Source organism: Sciurus vulgaris (genome assembly GCF_902686455.1).
Source record: "Sciurus vulgaris genome assembly, chromosome: 11".
NCBI classification, from domain to species: Eukaryota; Metazoa; Chordata; class Mammalia; order Rodentia; family Sciuridae; genus Sciurus; species Sciurus vulgaris.
Window position 1 is genome coordinate 17,045,798 of NC_136472.1, and position 14,188 is coordinate 17,059,985.

General features: G+C 50.9%; 1 protein-coding gene across 1 annotated transcript; it reads left to right on the plus strand.

The window, feature by feature from the left end:
• Positions 1 to 6,136: 6,136 nt before the first annotated feature.
• On the plus strand, positions 6,137 to 9,910 carry APLNR (apelin receptor). The gene has a single exon (XM_079102338.1). The coding sequence runs from the start codon at positions 6,556 to 6,558 to the stop codon at positions 7,696 to 7,698; it is 1,143 nt and encodes a 380-aa protein (XP_078958464.1). The 5' UTR covers positions 6,137 to 6,555; the 3' UTR covers positions 7,699 to 9,910.
• The last annotated feature ends 4,278 nt before the right edge of the window (positions 9,911 to 14,188 follow it).

The window sequence follows — 14,188 nt, forward strand, 5'->3', positions numbered from 1 at the left end:
CCAGACCCTGTTGCTCATATAGTCTTACAAATAACCCATCAGCCGGGGTTTGGTCCCATCTGGGAGAACAGATTCTCATCTGATCCTGCAGCTAGTCATTCAGGTTTCAGCCAGGTCGTCAGTGACCCCCCAAGAGAACCCGGCTCTCTGTGATTTCTGAAAACACAGGTTTTTATTTATTCTACTGCGTTTCTTTGCCTTGCATTTATTTGCCATTCGTGTTTCCTCTCTTCCCCGCCTCTGGACCGTACGTGCGGAATTTGGGGTGCATGTCTGAATTGTTCACGCGGTGTGCCCGGTGCCTAGGATAGAGTCTGGCACATAGTAGCTGCTCAATAAATATTTGCTCAGCAAATGATTAATAACCAAGACGGGATCGGAACTCATATTTCTAAATCCAGGTGGTGTGATTTTCGGTCTCCAGAGCCCAGGAAGCTCTGAAAGTGTGAACTATGGCTTGGAAGTTGGAAGTAGCACCAAATGGTAGGAAGGAGGTGGGGGAGGAACTGCTGATGGAGGCTCTGCTTTAATTGCCCCAAGGCTGTTGACCATTTGTTTGGGTCCGATAAGCTGCTAAAGGCTAAAGTGGGAGGTGTGTGTGTGTGTGTGTGTGTGTGTGTCTGTGTGTGTGTGTGTGTGTGTGTCTGGGTGGGGTGCTACAGACACAGGGGAGTTGGGATTCCAGAGTGGGCTGGGTAGCCAAGTTTCATCTAGCCTGCTTCCCTGGCCTCCCTCCCCTCCTCTTTCCCTCCATAATACCACCAGCTGTTAGGGTCAGTCAGCTGTGGCTGACTCCAGGGAAGGAGAGAAAGAGATCCCATTGCCCTGAGTGAGTTCCCAGGATGGAGTTCAAAGCAGACTGTGAAGTGGGGGCTGGAGCTGGGCGGGAGGAGGTGAGAAGTCGGCTAGAGCAGAGCTGGTAGCACTCCCACGCCCACTTTGATGTCCCCAGCCCAGGGCTTCCTGCAAGTCTGGGTGGGGTCCCAGCAGAAGGCTTCAGCTTTGCCCCTCATCCCAAATTCTTGGAGAGATCCAATTAACCCCCTTCCCGTCTTCTAAGTAGGATGCTTATCCAGATTTCTCATCCCACCACACACAGACGAGCACACCCTTCCACACGCGTGAATGGTGCGCCAATGCACACGCACGTCCCATGCAGATGCAAGCAGGCACGCTCTTCCATACACAGGAATGCATGCACCTAGTGCACACTCACATCTCCACGTACGCCCGAGTCCAGTCCGTTCAGAAGCTCCTGCAGACTCCAAATCCAGGTGGCCTCGCAGCACACACAGAACTCACATCCAGAGTGCACGCAGTCACACACATACAGGGCCACACCAGTCTCTGCTTTCTAGGTCAGGGACAAGTCAGGGGGTGGGCTGGGTGAGGGCTATTGAACCACTGACTCCAGAGGTCTCCCCACAGTCTGGGCTCTCCTTAGAGGACTCTGCAGCAGGTCTGGCGTGCTTTCCTTCCAGGGGCTGTTCGTCTCAGATGCTTCACAATACCCTGAAAAAATCACCCAGGAGAGAGTGAAGTCCCTCAGGAAACGTGCTTGGACCTCTCCAGGGAAGCCCAGCCCCAGGGACTTTGGCCAACAGTTCTGCCTTAGCTGCTGGTTTCCCAGATGGTGCAGAGTAGATTGCTCTGGATCAATGTGGCCAAGAGTTCTCTTGCTGATGCAGGAGAACGGACCCAGGGTGAAGACTCACCTGTTGCTACCTTTGCCTGAGCACCTTTTTCTCTTGTTTTCATTCAAGAGACATTTACCAGGGGCCAAGCTGAGGGGCACAGAAATGAAGAGCAAGTCTCAGGTCCAGGTCTAGTGTACGTCTAGTCCCTGGGTGACTTTTGAGCCTTGAGGCACACAGGTCAGCCTTCAGCTACTGGTCCTGTTGACCCATCTTCCACCTTCTGTGCTGAATGGTGCACTCTGGGTCAGGGGCAGATCAAGCCAAGCTGGGTGAGGAGTGAGGCTGGCTGATTTCTGTTCAAGCTGCCACTGCAGGGAATATTCAGGCCATCTGGTTCCAGTTGGCTCTGGGTTGGAGGCTGGGTCTTATCAGTACTCCACCTCCTCTGGTCCCAATCAGTGGTCTCCTCCAGCCCCGGTCCCCTGTTCCCTCCTGTTTCAATTAACCTGGTCCTTCTGGTAAGATTAACTGCTTTTTTACCTCCTCTGGGGTAAAAAACCTGGAGGCCAGAGGATTAGATACATGGGTCCATATTTTTTCCCAGGGGGTTTGCAGGCTCCTGGCTTGGGATCCAAGTGGAACTGCTGGGGGACAGAGGGGGACTGAGTTCAGGGATATTCCAAGCTCATTTTCTTCCCTCTCTCTGTTGTCCAAGCCACAATGATTATGGGCACATGTATCTTTCTGAGAGAACCAGGAAGGATCTGGGATCACTAGGGAACTCAGCCTTGGTCTTTATGCTGGAATGTCCAGAGCAGCATAAAAAAAACCCAAAAACCAAAAAACAAATAAACAAAAAACAAAAAACAAAAACAAAAACAAAAAACCCCCCAAACAGAAAACAACAAAAACTCAAAACAGAGCCATCTATTATGACTTGGTCTGAGTCAAACTGGCCTCTGCTCAATTCTCAGGCCCCTGTGAATAGGTAAAGGAGCCTGACACAGAAGAAGTCTGACGGGCCCATCACTTGTGCCTGGTCATGCTGTCAGGTCATAGTGAAAGCCATCTAGCCACCTGCCTGAAACTGCTATTAGCCAAATATGCAGAAGCAAGCTGGCCCCAAGAAGTTCCTACCCTGTGTATTACGACGATGAAGTCCAGGCTCTGGGTGGTATTGTGAGTCCTGACTACTATTTTGCAGACTGCCAAGATTCCAGAGGCCGGGTGCTGCTGTCTTTCTAGAGGCACCGGGCAACCAGGAATTCTCTTTGGCAATGGCTGGACTCTGTGGTTTCTGGATCAAGTCTATGGCCCTAACCTTCACTGTACCAATGCTGGGGTCCAGCCCTAGCAGGGGTCATAGTGGTCTCAGGTGATGGAGTAGGCGTCAACGCGGTGGACAACAAAGCAACACACACTCAAGGAATGGATGCTATGTTCTAAATTTTATTTTTCCCAGCCAGTTTTTTATACATTAAAAGGTAGGTAGTTACACATGTTATTTCAGAACAGGGAAAGGTCACAAGGAGAAAAACAAAAGTATTTTGTATGATCATTACTAGACTAGACAATGAAATATTTTAATCATTTTTAGTAATTGTTTACTTGTGATAACCTTTAACTAAACAATAAGACATATTAATATTTAACTGATCATAAAGGTTAAAGCAAGTTCAGTAGGGTTGAATAAACGTCAGTCCCGTGACTACTGCTGTAGTTAATAAATGCTAGACATTTTAAGCTAACAAATATATGATATCATCTTATACTGTGTGAACTTAACATTGAGGAACCCTTTATTTCTTCTGTTCCTGTTAATCCTTCCTGATGGGGTTGGAATTATTTGCCTACATACTTCAGGTCTTCTGAGAGTAGTCAACAGGGGATCGGCAGCTAGAATCTGTTTTTGTATTTTCTCATAGCAATCTTGGCTACTCAGAGTTTCATAGCAAATGAGTAAATCTGAAATCACTGTTCCCTAAGAAGTCTGGTTTTTATGTGCTAACCCTGGTTCTGTTAAGACCCCTGTTTTCAGGGAAAACACATAAAATATTAATAGTAAATCTACACATATTAAGCAAGCAAGGAAGGAAAGCCCACAACCCAAATTCCCAATGAGATGAGACTTTGCAAACACCTTTATTACTCAGCAGAATCCTTGTCCAGCACTGAGGGGAATTGCAGGTGGCATAACATACCAACTATTGCCTGGCAGGACTTTTATACCTTGTTTAATCACTGGTAGGGAGTGTTTCTAAATACTGGGTTTTCATCTTACTCCCAAGAGCTTACTTTAAAGTAAATGACAGGCTTCCCAGCATTGTTCATCATGCCTATAATGCTATAATGCTTAAGACAATCCCAACTTTAAAAGGGTTTTTCATTTTCTTTTGGAGTATAATGGATTAGTCTGTGGGCTCAAGACAGCTGTGGTTCCAATTCTGGTTCTGAAAATGACTGGCTGGGTGACCTTGACCAAGTCACTCCACCTCTGGCTGTTTCAGTTTCCTTGACTCTAAACTGAGGTTAACGGGCGTGTCTACCTCCTAAAGTTGCTGCGATGATTAGAAGAGAGAATGAACATGTATGAAATGCCTGGAGGACTGCCTGCTGACAGCATGTGGGGACCCCATCCCCCCGGGAATCCCAGGTCCACCATCCACAGGCCTCTGGGTAGAGGGATCGATGGCGCCCAGGGTCTTCCTCGCCGTCTCTGCAGCCTTCTCCTCCGCACCTCTCCGTTCGCCCTGCAGTGTTGGCCCTATGTGTTTCCATTTCTCTTTATTTGCATTTTAGGTTCCTTCCTCTACTCTCTGTCTTCCCTGTGGTTCTCCCACCTTTGATTTTGGCAAGCTCCTGTTCAAAGACTACCACCTGGGGACCCAAGAATGTTTTACTGATCTTGTTCAATGTTTTTTGATTTGATTTAATTTTTTTAAAAAATGAGTTAATTTCCAAATCTGGAAAAATTCCCACAAAAATCTAGAATTAGAAATTATCTTGAAAAAATCCCAAGGCACCGTAATGCTGGCTCCACATGCAACCAGAGGCTGGTTCTGGGGTTTTTTTTTTTTTTTTTTTTTTTTGGAGACTGGTTTTGCTGTGATACCCAGGCTGGCCTGGAACTCCTGGGCTCAAGGAATCCTTCTGCCGTGGCCTCCTGCTGGCTGGGACTACAGATGCCCAGTCTTAACCACTCCTTATTGCAAACCGGTTCTTTTATCCATATCCACTCTGGCTCTGGTCCTTGACTTGGGGGCCTCTGTCTGAAGATAGCTGTGGAAAGTTTTCTGACCAACTTTCCCTCCAGACAGTGGATTTAAGCTTCGTAAGTCCTTTGTCTTAGATGCAACCAAGACTCACCTCCTGATTGTGATCAGTCTTACTCCTGCCGCCAATTTTTTTCTCCAGTGCTGGGGGTCAAACCCAGGGCCTTGCATGAGACGCATAGGCTCTGCCACTGAGCTACATCCCCAGTCCTCCTGCCCAACTTTGGGTGGCTTCCCCTACTCTTGGGGGTGGTGGCAACCAGAGGGATACATACTTTTAAGTCTGCATTGCACACTCTTCCTTTCTTCCTGCCCAGAGCTCCCAGAACAGTGACCAGATGCGGGAAAGGGAGTTTCTATGGGACTCTGATCATGACATATACTCAGTCGGGGCCATTTTCTCTGTCTCCTCCTCTAGCTCAACTTCCTGATCCTACATGGTCTCAGAGGAACCTTCTGGTCTGCTTAGGGCAGTAAGAACCTGAAGACTGAAAAGTGTCCAGTGTTCCCTATTCTTCTACATAGGGCTCTTTTCCCTGTCTACTCCCTAATTCTGGACCCTACATCCACTCACTCACTCACTCATTCACTCAACAACAGGTCAGTGAGGGCTGACAACATGTTCTGTGTGAGCTTGGAGAAGAAGAAAAGCAGACAAAAGCCATGACCAAATTTACTCTGTGACCCTCAGCAAGACCTTTACTTGGCTGAGCCTCAGTTTCCCCATAGATTTAGTCCCTTTACTGGAGATCATTTTGTCCTGCATTTCTTTCATCCCGTGACTCTATCCTTAACCTTCTAAAACTTACTATGCCATCTGCCAACTTAAAACTCCCCCTCAGAGAGAGGGCTGAAGCCAGGAGTTAGAGAAAGATGAAGGAGCGGGAGGGGAGGGGAGAGAGAGTCCTACTGTGAAGTGTGGCTGGGTGGGGGCAGGAGCACAGGAGCCGAGTGGAGGGACAGACCCACCCGGCCAGGCCAGGAGGGCCTGCCAGATGCTGGGACTGTCCCGTGAAATCTCACACCCTCCTGGCCCCCTGCCCACCCTGGCTCCAGGTCAGGCTGGATTTCGGTCTGCATAATTTGTCCCATGTAGAGGGAGGAGAACAGGAGGGTGAGAAGGGGGGCCCTGGTGGGGACCAGGGCAAACTGGGGGGATGGAGTCTGGGGTGAAGGTGGGTGTCGGCTAGAGGGAGGAGGCGGGGCCAGGAGGAGCTGCAGCCTGCAGAGCCCAGATAACAGTCAGCCCAGCACAGCAGGGGTCAATTCCGTCTACTTGCCCAGTGACACAGGAGGGGAACAAAAAGTGGGCTGTAACTTAAAGATCTTAAGACTCACAAGTGAGGGGTTGGTCTGGAGGAAGCTCCTCCTGGGAGGAGGGAGTGACACTGAGGAGGAGACAGTGGCTCAGGAGGGTGCACGGAAGTGTCTTAGCTGAGGCTGGAGAGGGTGCAGGGGAGACATCCTCCGGGGTCCAGCATCCAGAGCAGCTCCTCCCGAGGGCTGGGAAGGGCGCTGAGCATCATTGCCCCTCTGGCCCTCTAAGGCTCAAGCCAGAAGCTCGGGGCATTTGCTGCTGCTGACAGAGCCACGGAGCTGATACCTGAGGGACTGACTCCCTGCCCACCTTCTCCCCGCTCCCCAGCATGGAGGAAGGTGGAGATTTCGACAACTACTATGGCGCGGACAACCAGTCCGAGTGTGAGTACACGGACTGGAAGTCCTCCGGGGCTCTCATCCCTGCCATCTACATGCTGGTCTTCCTCCTGGGCACCACGGGCAACGGCCTGGTGCTCTGGACCGTGTTTCGGAGCAGCCGGGAGAAGAGGCGTTCAGCTGACATCTTCATCGCCAGCCTGGCCGTGGCCGACCTGACCTTTGTGGTGACCTTGCCACTGTGGGCCACCTACACGTACCGGGACTATGACTGGCCCTTTGGGACCTTCTCCTGCAAGCTCAGCAGCTACCTCATCTTCGTCAACATGTACGCCAGTGTCTTCTGCCTCACTGGCCTCAGCTTCGACCGCTACCTGGCCATTGTGAGGCCGGTGGCCAATGCCAGGCTCAGGCTGCGCGTCAGCGGGGCGGTGGCCACAGCCGTCCTGTGGGTGCTGGCCGCCCTCCTGGCTGTGCCCGTCATGGTGTTCCGCTCCACAGGGGACTTGGAGAATAACACCAAGGTGCAGTGCTACATGGACTATTCCCTGGTGGCCACCCCAGGCTCAGAGTGGGCCTGGGAGGTGGGCCTGGGGGTGTCGTCCACCGCCGTGGGCTTCGTGGTGCCCTTCACCATCATGCTGACCTGTTACTTCTTCATCGCCCAGACCATTGCCGGCCACTTCCGCAAGGAGCGCATCGAGGGCCTGCGGAAGCGGCGCCGGCTGCTCAGCATCATCGTGGTGCTGGTGGTGACCTTTGCCCTCTGCTGGATGCCCTACCACCTGGTGAAGACGCTCTACATGCTGGGTAGCCTGCTGCACTGGCCCTGCGACTTCGACCTCTTCCTCATGAACGTCTTCCCCTACTGCACCTGCATCAGCTACGTCAACAGCTGCCTCAATCCCTTCCTCTACGCCTTCTTCGACCCCCGCTTCCGCCAGGCCTGCACCTCCATGCTGTGCTGGGGCCAGAGCACGTGCGGGGCCAGCTCCCACAGCAGCAGCGGGGAGAAGTCTGCCAGCTACTCTTCAGGGCACAGCCAGGGGCCCGGCCCCATCGTGGGGAAGGGCGGAGAGCAGACACACGAGAAGTCTGTCCCCTACAGCCAGGAGACCCTTGTGGTGGACTAGGGCTGGGACCCGAGGGAAGCCTGTCTCCTGGGGCCTGCCCAACCTCTGCCCTCGCTCTCTGAGAACCAGGTAGCGCGCCTGCACCTTCTCCTGGCACCTCCCCCTGCCCTGGCTCCTTCTCACCCTCCTCTCACTTCTTCATTCTTTCTTAGACCTTTGTGATTTAGCAGACAGAGGCTGAAACTCTGCAGACAGACTTGTTCTCAGCTACTTATGTCTGTGAGACTGGCCTCGCCCAAGTCTCTCAGTCTTTCTGAGCCTCACTTTCCCTCTGTATGAATGGAGGAAGATCATCTGGACCCTACAACATCGATGCGTGAGAACTGATCAAACTGTGTTTCCTTCCATCCTTTTCTTGGATCTTGGGTCCTCTTTTCTCTCTCCTTCCTGCGAGTTTCCCTCTAACCCTGCGAGTTTTGCTGTTAATCCTCACTTTCTGGCTCCAGCCTCTCTCCTCCTGTGGCTCCCCATCTCAGGCCTTCCCTCATCCTCCTTTACTTCGGTCCTGCAGGGCTCCCAAGGGTTAAGGATCCTGAAGCTTGCAGAGACTGACCCTGCTCATGCCCTCATCCTGCTTTCTGAAAGCCAGCTCGGGAGTGGACGGGCGCAGGGATGAGCTGTGTGTCAGCAAAGGATTAACGCTCCTGTTGCCAGGGCCAGGAGCTCCAGGACGTTCCCTAAAACTGGATCAGTTCACTGTCATTTCAGGCACCAGGGCCACCGTGATCCCTGTAGAGAGCTTTCCTTCTCGCAGAGTCTCTGCGATACTGAACACGGATCTCCTAAGATCCTTTCCTTCTTCCTCTATCATTGGTGAGAACTGGAAAGCAATGGGCTGATGAACCTGCAGATTCCTTGGCTGACCACAGGAACGGGGAGTTGGGAAGGGAGGACGGAGAGAGAGGGGCTGGAGGGCTGCCTGTGCTGGTCTGTGTGCTGCTTGGCTCCCCGCACCCTGAATCCCATCCCTCCAGCCTCCTCGGGAACTGTGAACCTCCGGTCTTTCTCCGGCCTCCTCCTCCCACCCCATCACCTCCCGGAAGTTTTCCCTGGGCACTGGTGCCAAAAGTCACTTGGTTGGGGTGAGGATGCTTGCTTTTTGTCTGCATGAATCTATATATAAATATAAACACACGTATATCCATATGGATGACCACAACACAATGAATGTCATGGAGGCATGGACTTGGATGAATCCCTGCCCCCTCAATCTCCACGGCTCCTCGGCTTGTCACACTGTACCCTTAAAGGAAGAAGGGACATATGGTGGCAATATAGAACGAAAATGAGTCCACCCCCCACTGGATTTGGGGGCTCCAACGGCTGGTCCGTGCTTTAAGATGTCTGTGTTTGACCTGGCTGTCGACAGGGACATCCTTCCCAGGAGTGTCTAGGGCCCAAGGCTTGGGCAGGAAGTCCTGCTGAGCTGGGTCCCCTTTCCCGCTCTAATTCCATGGGTGGGAAGAAGAGGCTGGTCAGCGGTTCCCTTGGCTCCTCTCCACACCTCCCACCCTGCTTTGAGTTTATTTCTCTCATTTATCTTCCTTTTCCCAGGGTCAGTGGTCTCCTTCCCAAGGAGGGGGTCAGAGGCACAGGGTGGGCTTTTTCTTCCCTCACCACCAGGACTGAATCTCCTGGCTTGTGATACTGGGTGGGGCGGCTGGGGACAGTGAGTGGAGCAGCCATGCAGGGGCTGGTGGCCTGGTGTCCATACTGCCCGAGGAAGCTCAAGGACAAAATGAATAGTGGGGGCTTTTCCAGCAGGAAAGGGGGCGTGCATATTCTGGGTTTTGTTCTTGAAGGACTCTGGAAATGAAGGAGAAGACGTGGACAGAGACAGGAAGAGCCCAGTTTGATGTAAATGGACATGTTGACCATCCCTGGGGTGGAGACTGCTCTGGGAACAGAGGGGGAATAGGGGGGAAATGGCTCCTCTCAGCTTAGTCCCCCCATCTCAGGCCAGCATGTCCCACAGTGGCCAAGGGCCACCCTCAAAGCATCCAGTCGAGACTGGAGGAGGCTCTAGAAGGGCAGAGGGTGCCTTTGAGACTCTCCTGAGTGAACTTCAGAGACTTCCTGCCTGGCGCTCACACATGGTCTGGGACAGCTGGCAGAGAGGCTGCTCCCTCCCCATTCACCTTCTGCAGAATGTCTGTGCTCCTTTCTGACCCTGTTAGTCACTGTGTTCATCAAATAAAACTGTTTTGTGTAACTGTTGTGTCCGAAGCCTCTTCTCACCAAGGTGTCTTGGGACGAGGGAAAGAAGCCAGTTGGTGGATGTTTCAGCAGGAGGTGGGGTGAGTGGGGGTGGGGAGCAGAGGGAGCTGAAGGCAGGGAGTGCGACGTGGGAAACTGGAAAGGAAGGGGGGTGTGAGCAGATGGTGATCAGACGCCAGAGAGGGAAAGGACCAGGCAAGGAAAAGGAGATAAAGGAACAGGGGAGCGGCAGGGCTCTGTGCTCTGAAAGTCACAGAGCTCATGGACACACATTTGGGACCCAGAGCACAGGTCTGGGGAAAAGTAACAGCATCTCTTCCCACGGAGGTGGACCTAGTATTCGTTTATTCTTCCACGTTTTCATTCATTTACTGTCGCCTACTGACATTCATTCATTCATTCATCCATTAATTCATCAGCTCCCAGAGACTCAGTCATTCACTCATTCCTTATCACTTCAGCATCCACCCACCTTAGACCGGAAGTTTGAATCCTGTTTGCCAATCAGGGTCCCTCCAGGTGCTTTGGAAAGCACCCATTCCTAGGTGTTACCCAGGCCTGTGGATGTTACCATCACTAAAAGCTCTTTAGGAGATTTCAGGAGATTTCTGGGATTTCCCCAGAAATGTATCGGGGTGCAGGTGTAGGCAGGCCTGCACCCCAATACCTTCTTCCCAGATTAAAGTGGGCACAAACGACCAAAGAGGCAGAAAACTGGGCTCTGGGTGGTCAAGTACTGGGGGGAAGAAGAGGCTAAAATGGTCCTGGGGGGTGGGAAATGACCAGTTCCAAGGTGTTCACTGTCGTCAGCAGAGACTTCCTGGTACAAGTCATGTTTTCATGTGACACAGAAGCAATCACCACGGTGGAACTGAGAGCAACCTTGAGCTCACATGTATGGAGTTTTACCTCTGGGCTAAGCATCTTCCAGGCAATATCTCATTTAACCCTTGAAGCCATCCTCTGAGAGGGGCAGTTTGGTCTAATTTTGTTGAATAAGAAAGCTGAGGCTCAGAGTCTCTTGACCAAGGTCACATTATCAGTAAATGGAAGAGCCAGACCAGGGTCTCAGGAATCTGTCCAACTCCAAAGCCCATGCTCCTGACCACGGTATGGGTGTTTCTTCCAATGTACGAATGAGGCAGCACCTGGGGCTGGGAGGGAAGTGAGATCTCATTCGTAAGATGCCTGGTACACGTGAAGACGGGGACACTGAACAGGGACAGGAGAGGCGGGTGGAGAAGCACGAGGGGAGGGGAGTCTAGGGTGAGGCAAGTGTGTGTGTGAGAGAGAGAGAGGAGACAGAGACACAGTAATGAGAAGACAGGAAGGAGAGAGAAACAGAGATCGAGAGAGATAGGGAATGAAGAGAGGGACAGAGAGGGACCGAGAGAGTGAGGAGCTAGGTGGGAAGACACTAGGAGGCAGTGGGCACTGAGGTTAGGGGATGAGAACCCGTTTTCCCTCCGCTGAAACACACCCCCAGGAAAACCCTTCAGGAATTTACAGCTGTAACAAGGAGCTGAGTTTTTTTTTTTAAACAGATGCTGGGAAAAAAAAAAAAAGTCCCTCAAAACAAACAAACAAATACAACTCTCCTGGGGAATTGAGGTAAGTTATCCCAAACACTATAAAATTACAGGCACTGAACGGTTGATGTGTTCACGCTTTTCTTCCTTCTAAGTCCTCGGTATCGTTTACACGCTGAGCACTGGGCTTAGGCAGGATGGGGGGCCTGGCCCGCAGGCTCTCAGGCTGCTGCTGGAGACGGATGGGCCAGTGTGTGGCTGACTGGAGGGCGTCATGTGAGGGAGCCGGGTACGCAGTGCTCTCATGAAGACAAAGGAGGGTGTCCAGGCGGGCACCAGGGGAGACGGCAGAAGGGCCAGGAGCCTGGCCTCTGCAGCATGCAGGGCGAGAGTGAGCAGGGAAGTGTTTTGGCCCAGGAGGTGCCCAGGCAGCAAGGAAGCACAGCCCCTCTGAGGAAGCGGAAAGGGTGCTCACCCTTGTTTTACCCATTCCCAGCCCGACTCTGGCAGCCAGAGAAAATCTCGCCTGGACCTCATGGTCTGGATGCCAAGAAGATTGGGGCTGGGACTAAAATCAGAATCTCTAGGCAGTTTGAGTAGGGGGGATGGAGCTTTTTAAATTTTTAACTTGGTGATTCCCAGTTTCTTCCTTTCCTTGGTGTGAACTGTCTTCCTCTGCTACCTACCAGGGGTTCCTAATAGGGCCTGGGATTTCAGGACCTTCTCACTCTGAGCTTGTTAAAGAAAGAAGCTAAGAGGGGATCCTTTGGAAAGATGGTCCCCTATGCTGCAGAAGCCAGGGTGACACCGAGCACAACAGGATGTAGCACACCTAGCCCTCAGTTGGTACCACTCTGTCTGAGCTCTAGGAAGCTAGCAGATTTCCGGGCCAGATCAGAGGGAATTTTAGGATGAATCGTAGAAATTTTCATGTACAGTTTGATTGCTGAAGTATCAAAGCAATGTTCATTTATATCTATTGTTTTAGTCCGTTTTCTGTTACTGTAACAAAATACTTGAGGCTGGTTAATTTATAAGTAAAAGAGCTTCATTCAGTTCACAGTTCCAGAGACCTAGGAACACAGTGCTGCATCTGCTCAACTTCTAGGGAAGGCCTCATGTTGCATCAATTCAGGGAAGGGAAGTGGAAGGACAATTAGCCACATCAGAAAGGGCTAAGTGTGTGGGGTGGCCTTGCTGACTCTCATAGTCAGCAATCCAGTGAGACCTGGTTGAGTCTGAAGAGGTCTGAGTCTCTTGAGAAATGCACTGTTAATGTACTCATGAGGGCGGTGCCCCAGGGCCTAATCTTCTCTCAAAGGCCCAACCTCCCGAGGTTGTCATGCAGCCTCAGCATGAGTTTTGGTGGCACCCAGCCACATCCAACCCGTAGCACAGCATATCCACTCAACACACCTTCATTCAGTGCCTGCCCCACGCCTGGGACGGTCTTCGGAGCCAGGGATACTCCTGTGAACCACCTCTGCTTCACGGAGCAGCTTGAAGAGCCTCCTCATTCTACTTTTTCATTGACTAGATGGGTAAACTAAGGCCCAGGGAGAGGAAAAGGGGAATGGCGAACATGGGGTCAGATAGCGGAAAGGTGCAGAGGTGGGACTCGAACTCAGGGCTTCTCACTGTCGGGCCAGAACGTGTTCAGAGGCTGCAGGCTTAGAAAGGAGAGAGGTTCTTTCCTTATTGAGAATCTGCCAGCAAGAGGTCAGAGTCAGATCAAAGATGAGCCGCTAGTGGAAGATGGGCAGGGGACAGAGGTCCCTGAAGATCATCCCCTGAAGTTTGCTAAATTTTCAGAAGAGTTTTAGAGTCATAGAAAACTGGCTGACAGGTACTATGCTAAACCCTGCACTTGCCTTAGAAATGCACACCACAAACAACCCCACAAAGACTATTAGCCTCATTTCGCAGATGGAGAAATATCTTCAAAAGGTCACAGAGCATGTAAGGGGCTGAGTGAGGACCAAAAGCTATATATGTCTGTAGGCAAAAGACTTAGAAAAAAACAAAAACCAGTTCTAGTGTTACAGAAAAGACCTGTGTTTATGTCACTCTTCAATCATGTAACTCCAATCCTAGTTCTGTGATCTCAAGTGTTGAGTGATATTGTAATAAACATTTGAATTATTCTCCTGTGTACTTCATTGCTCTAAACCTATGTATTTTCAATGTACTAAATGTACCAGCTATCACTTATGTACTACTACCATCCTTTCTAGAATTTCTGTGAGCACTGCTGATCAAATGTGTACATTCCATGATACTCATTAAAACTGATGTTCATCCCTCTATAGGCAGAGATAGCATGAAAAGTATTAACTTTTTAAGATGTGTTTTATCATATTTGTACTTTCTAATCATAAAATAAACTTAGAAAATAAAAAAAAAAGAAAACTGGCTGATACAGTACAGAGCATCCCCCCTATTTCACACTTAATTTCTTTTATAATGAACAGCGTACATTAGTAGGACACACTCGTCACAATCCATGAACCGCATCGATATATTGTTATTAACTAACATCCATCCTTTGTTCAGAATTCCTTACTTTTTAACCTCATGTTCCCTTTCTGTTCCAGAATCCCATCCGGGACCCACACCACATTTAGTCATCCCGTTTCCTGAGGCTTCTCGAGACTCAGACTCTGTGTTTGATGACCTGGACAGTTCCAGTGAACACCGGTCAGGTATATTGCTCCATGTACTTTTTTCTTTCCATTTGCTGGGCA

Bases quoted from the DNA above. Each gene is read 5' to 3' on its own strand.
- APLNR (XM_079102338.1), top strand. From the start codon at position 6,556: ATGGAGGAAGGTGGAGATTTCGACAACTACTATGGCGCGGACAACCAG.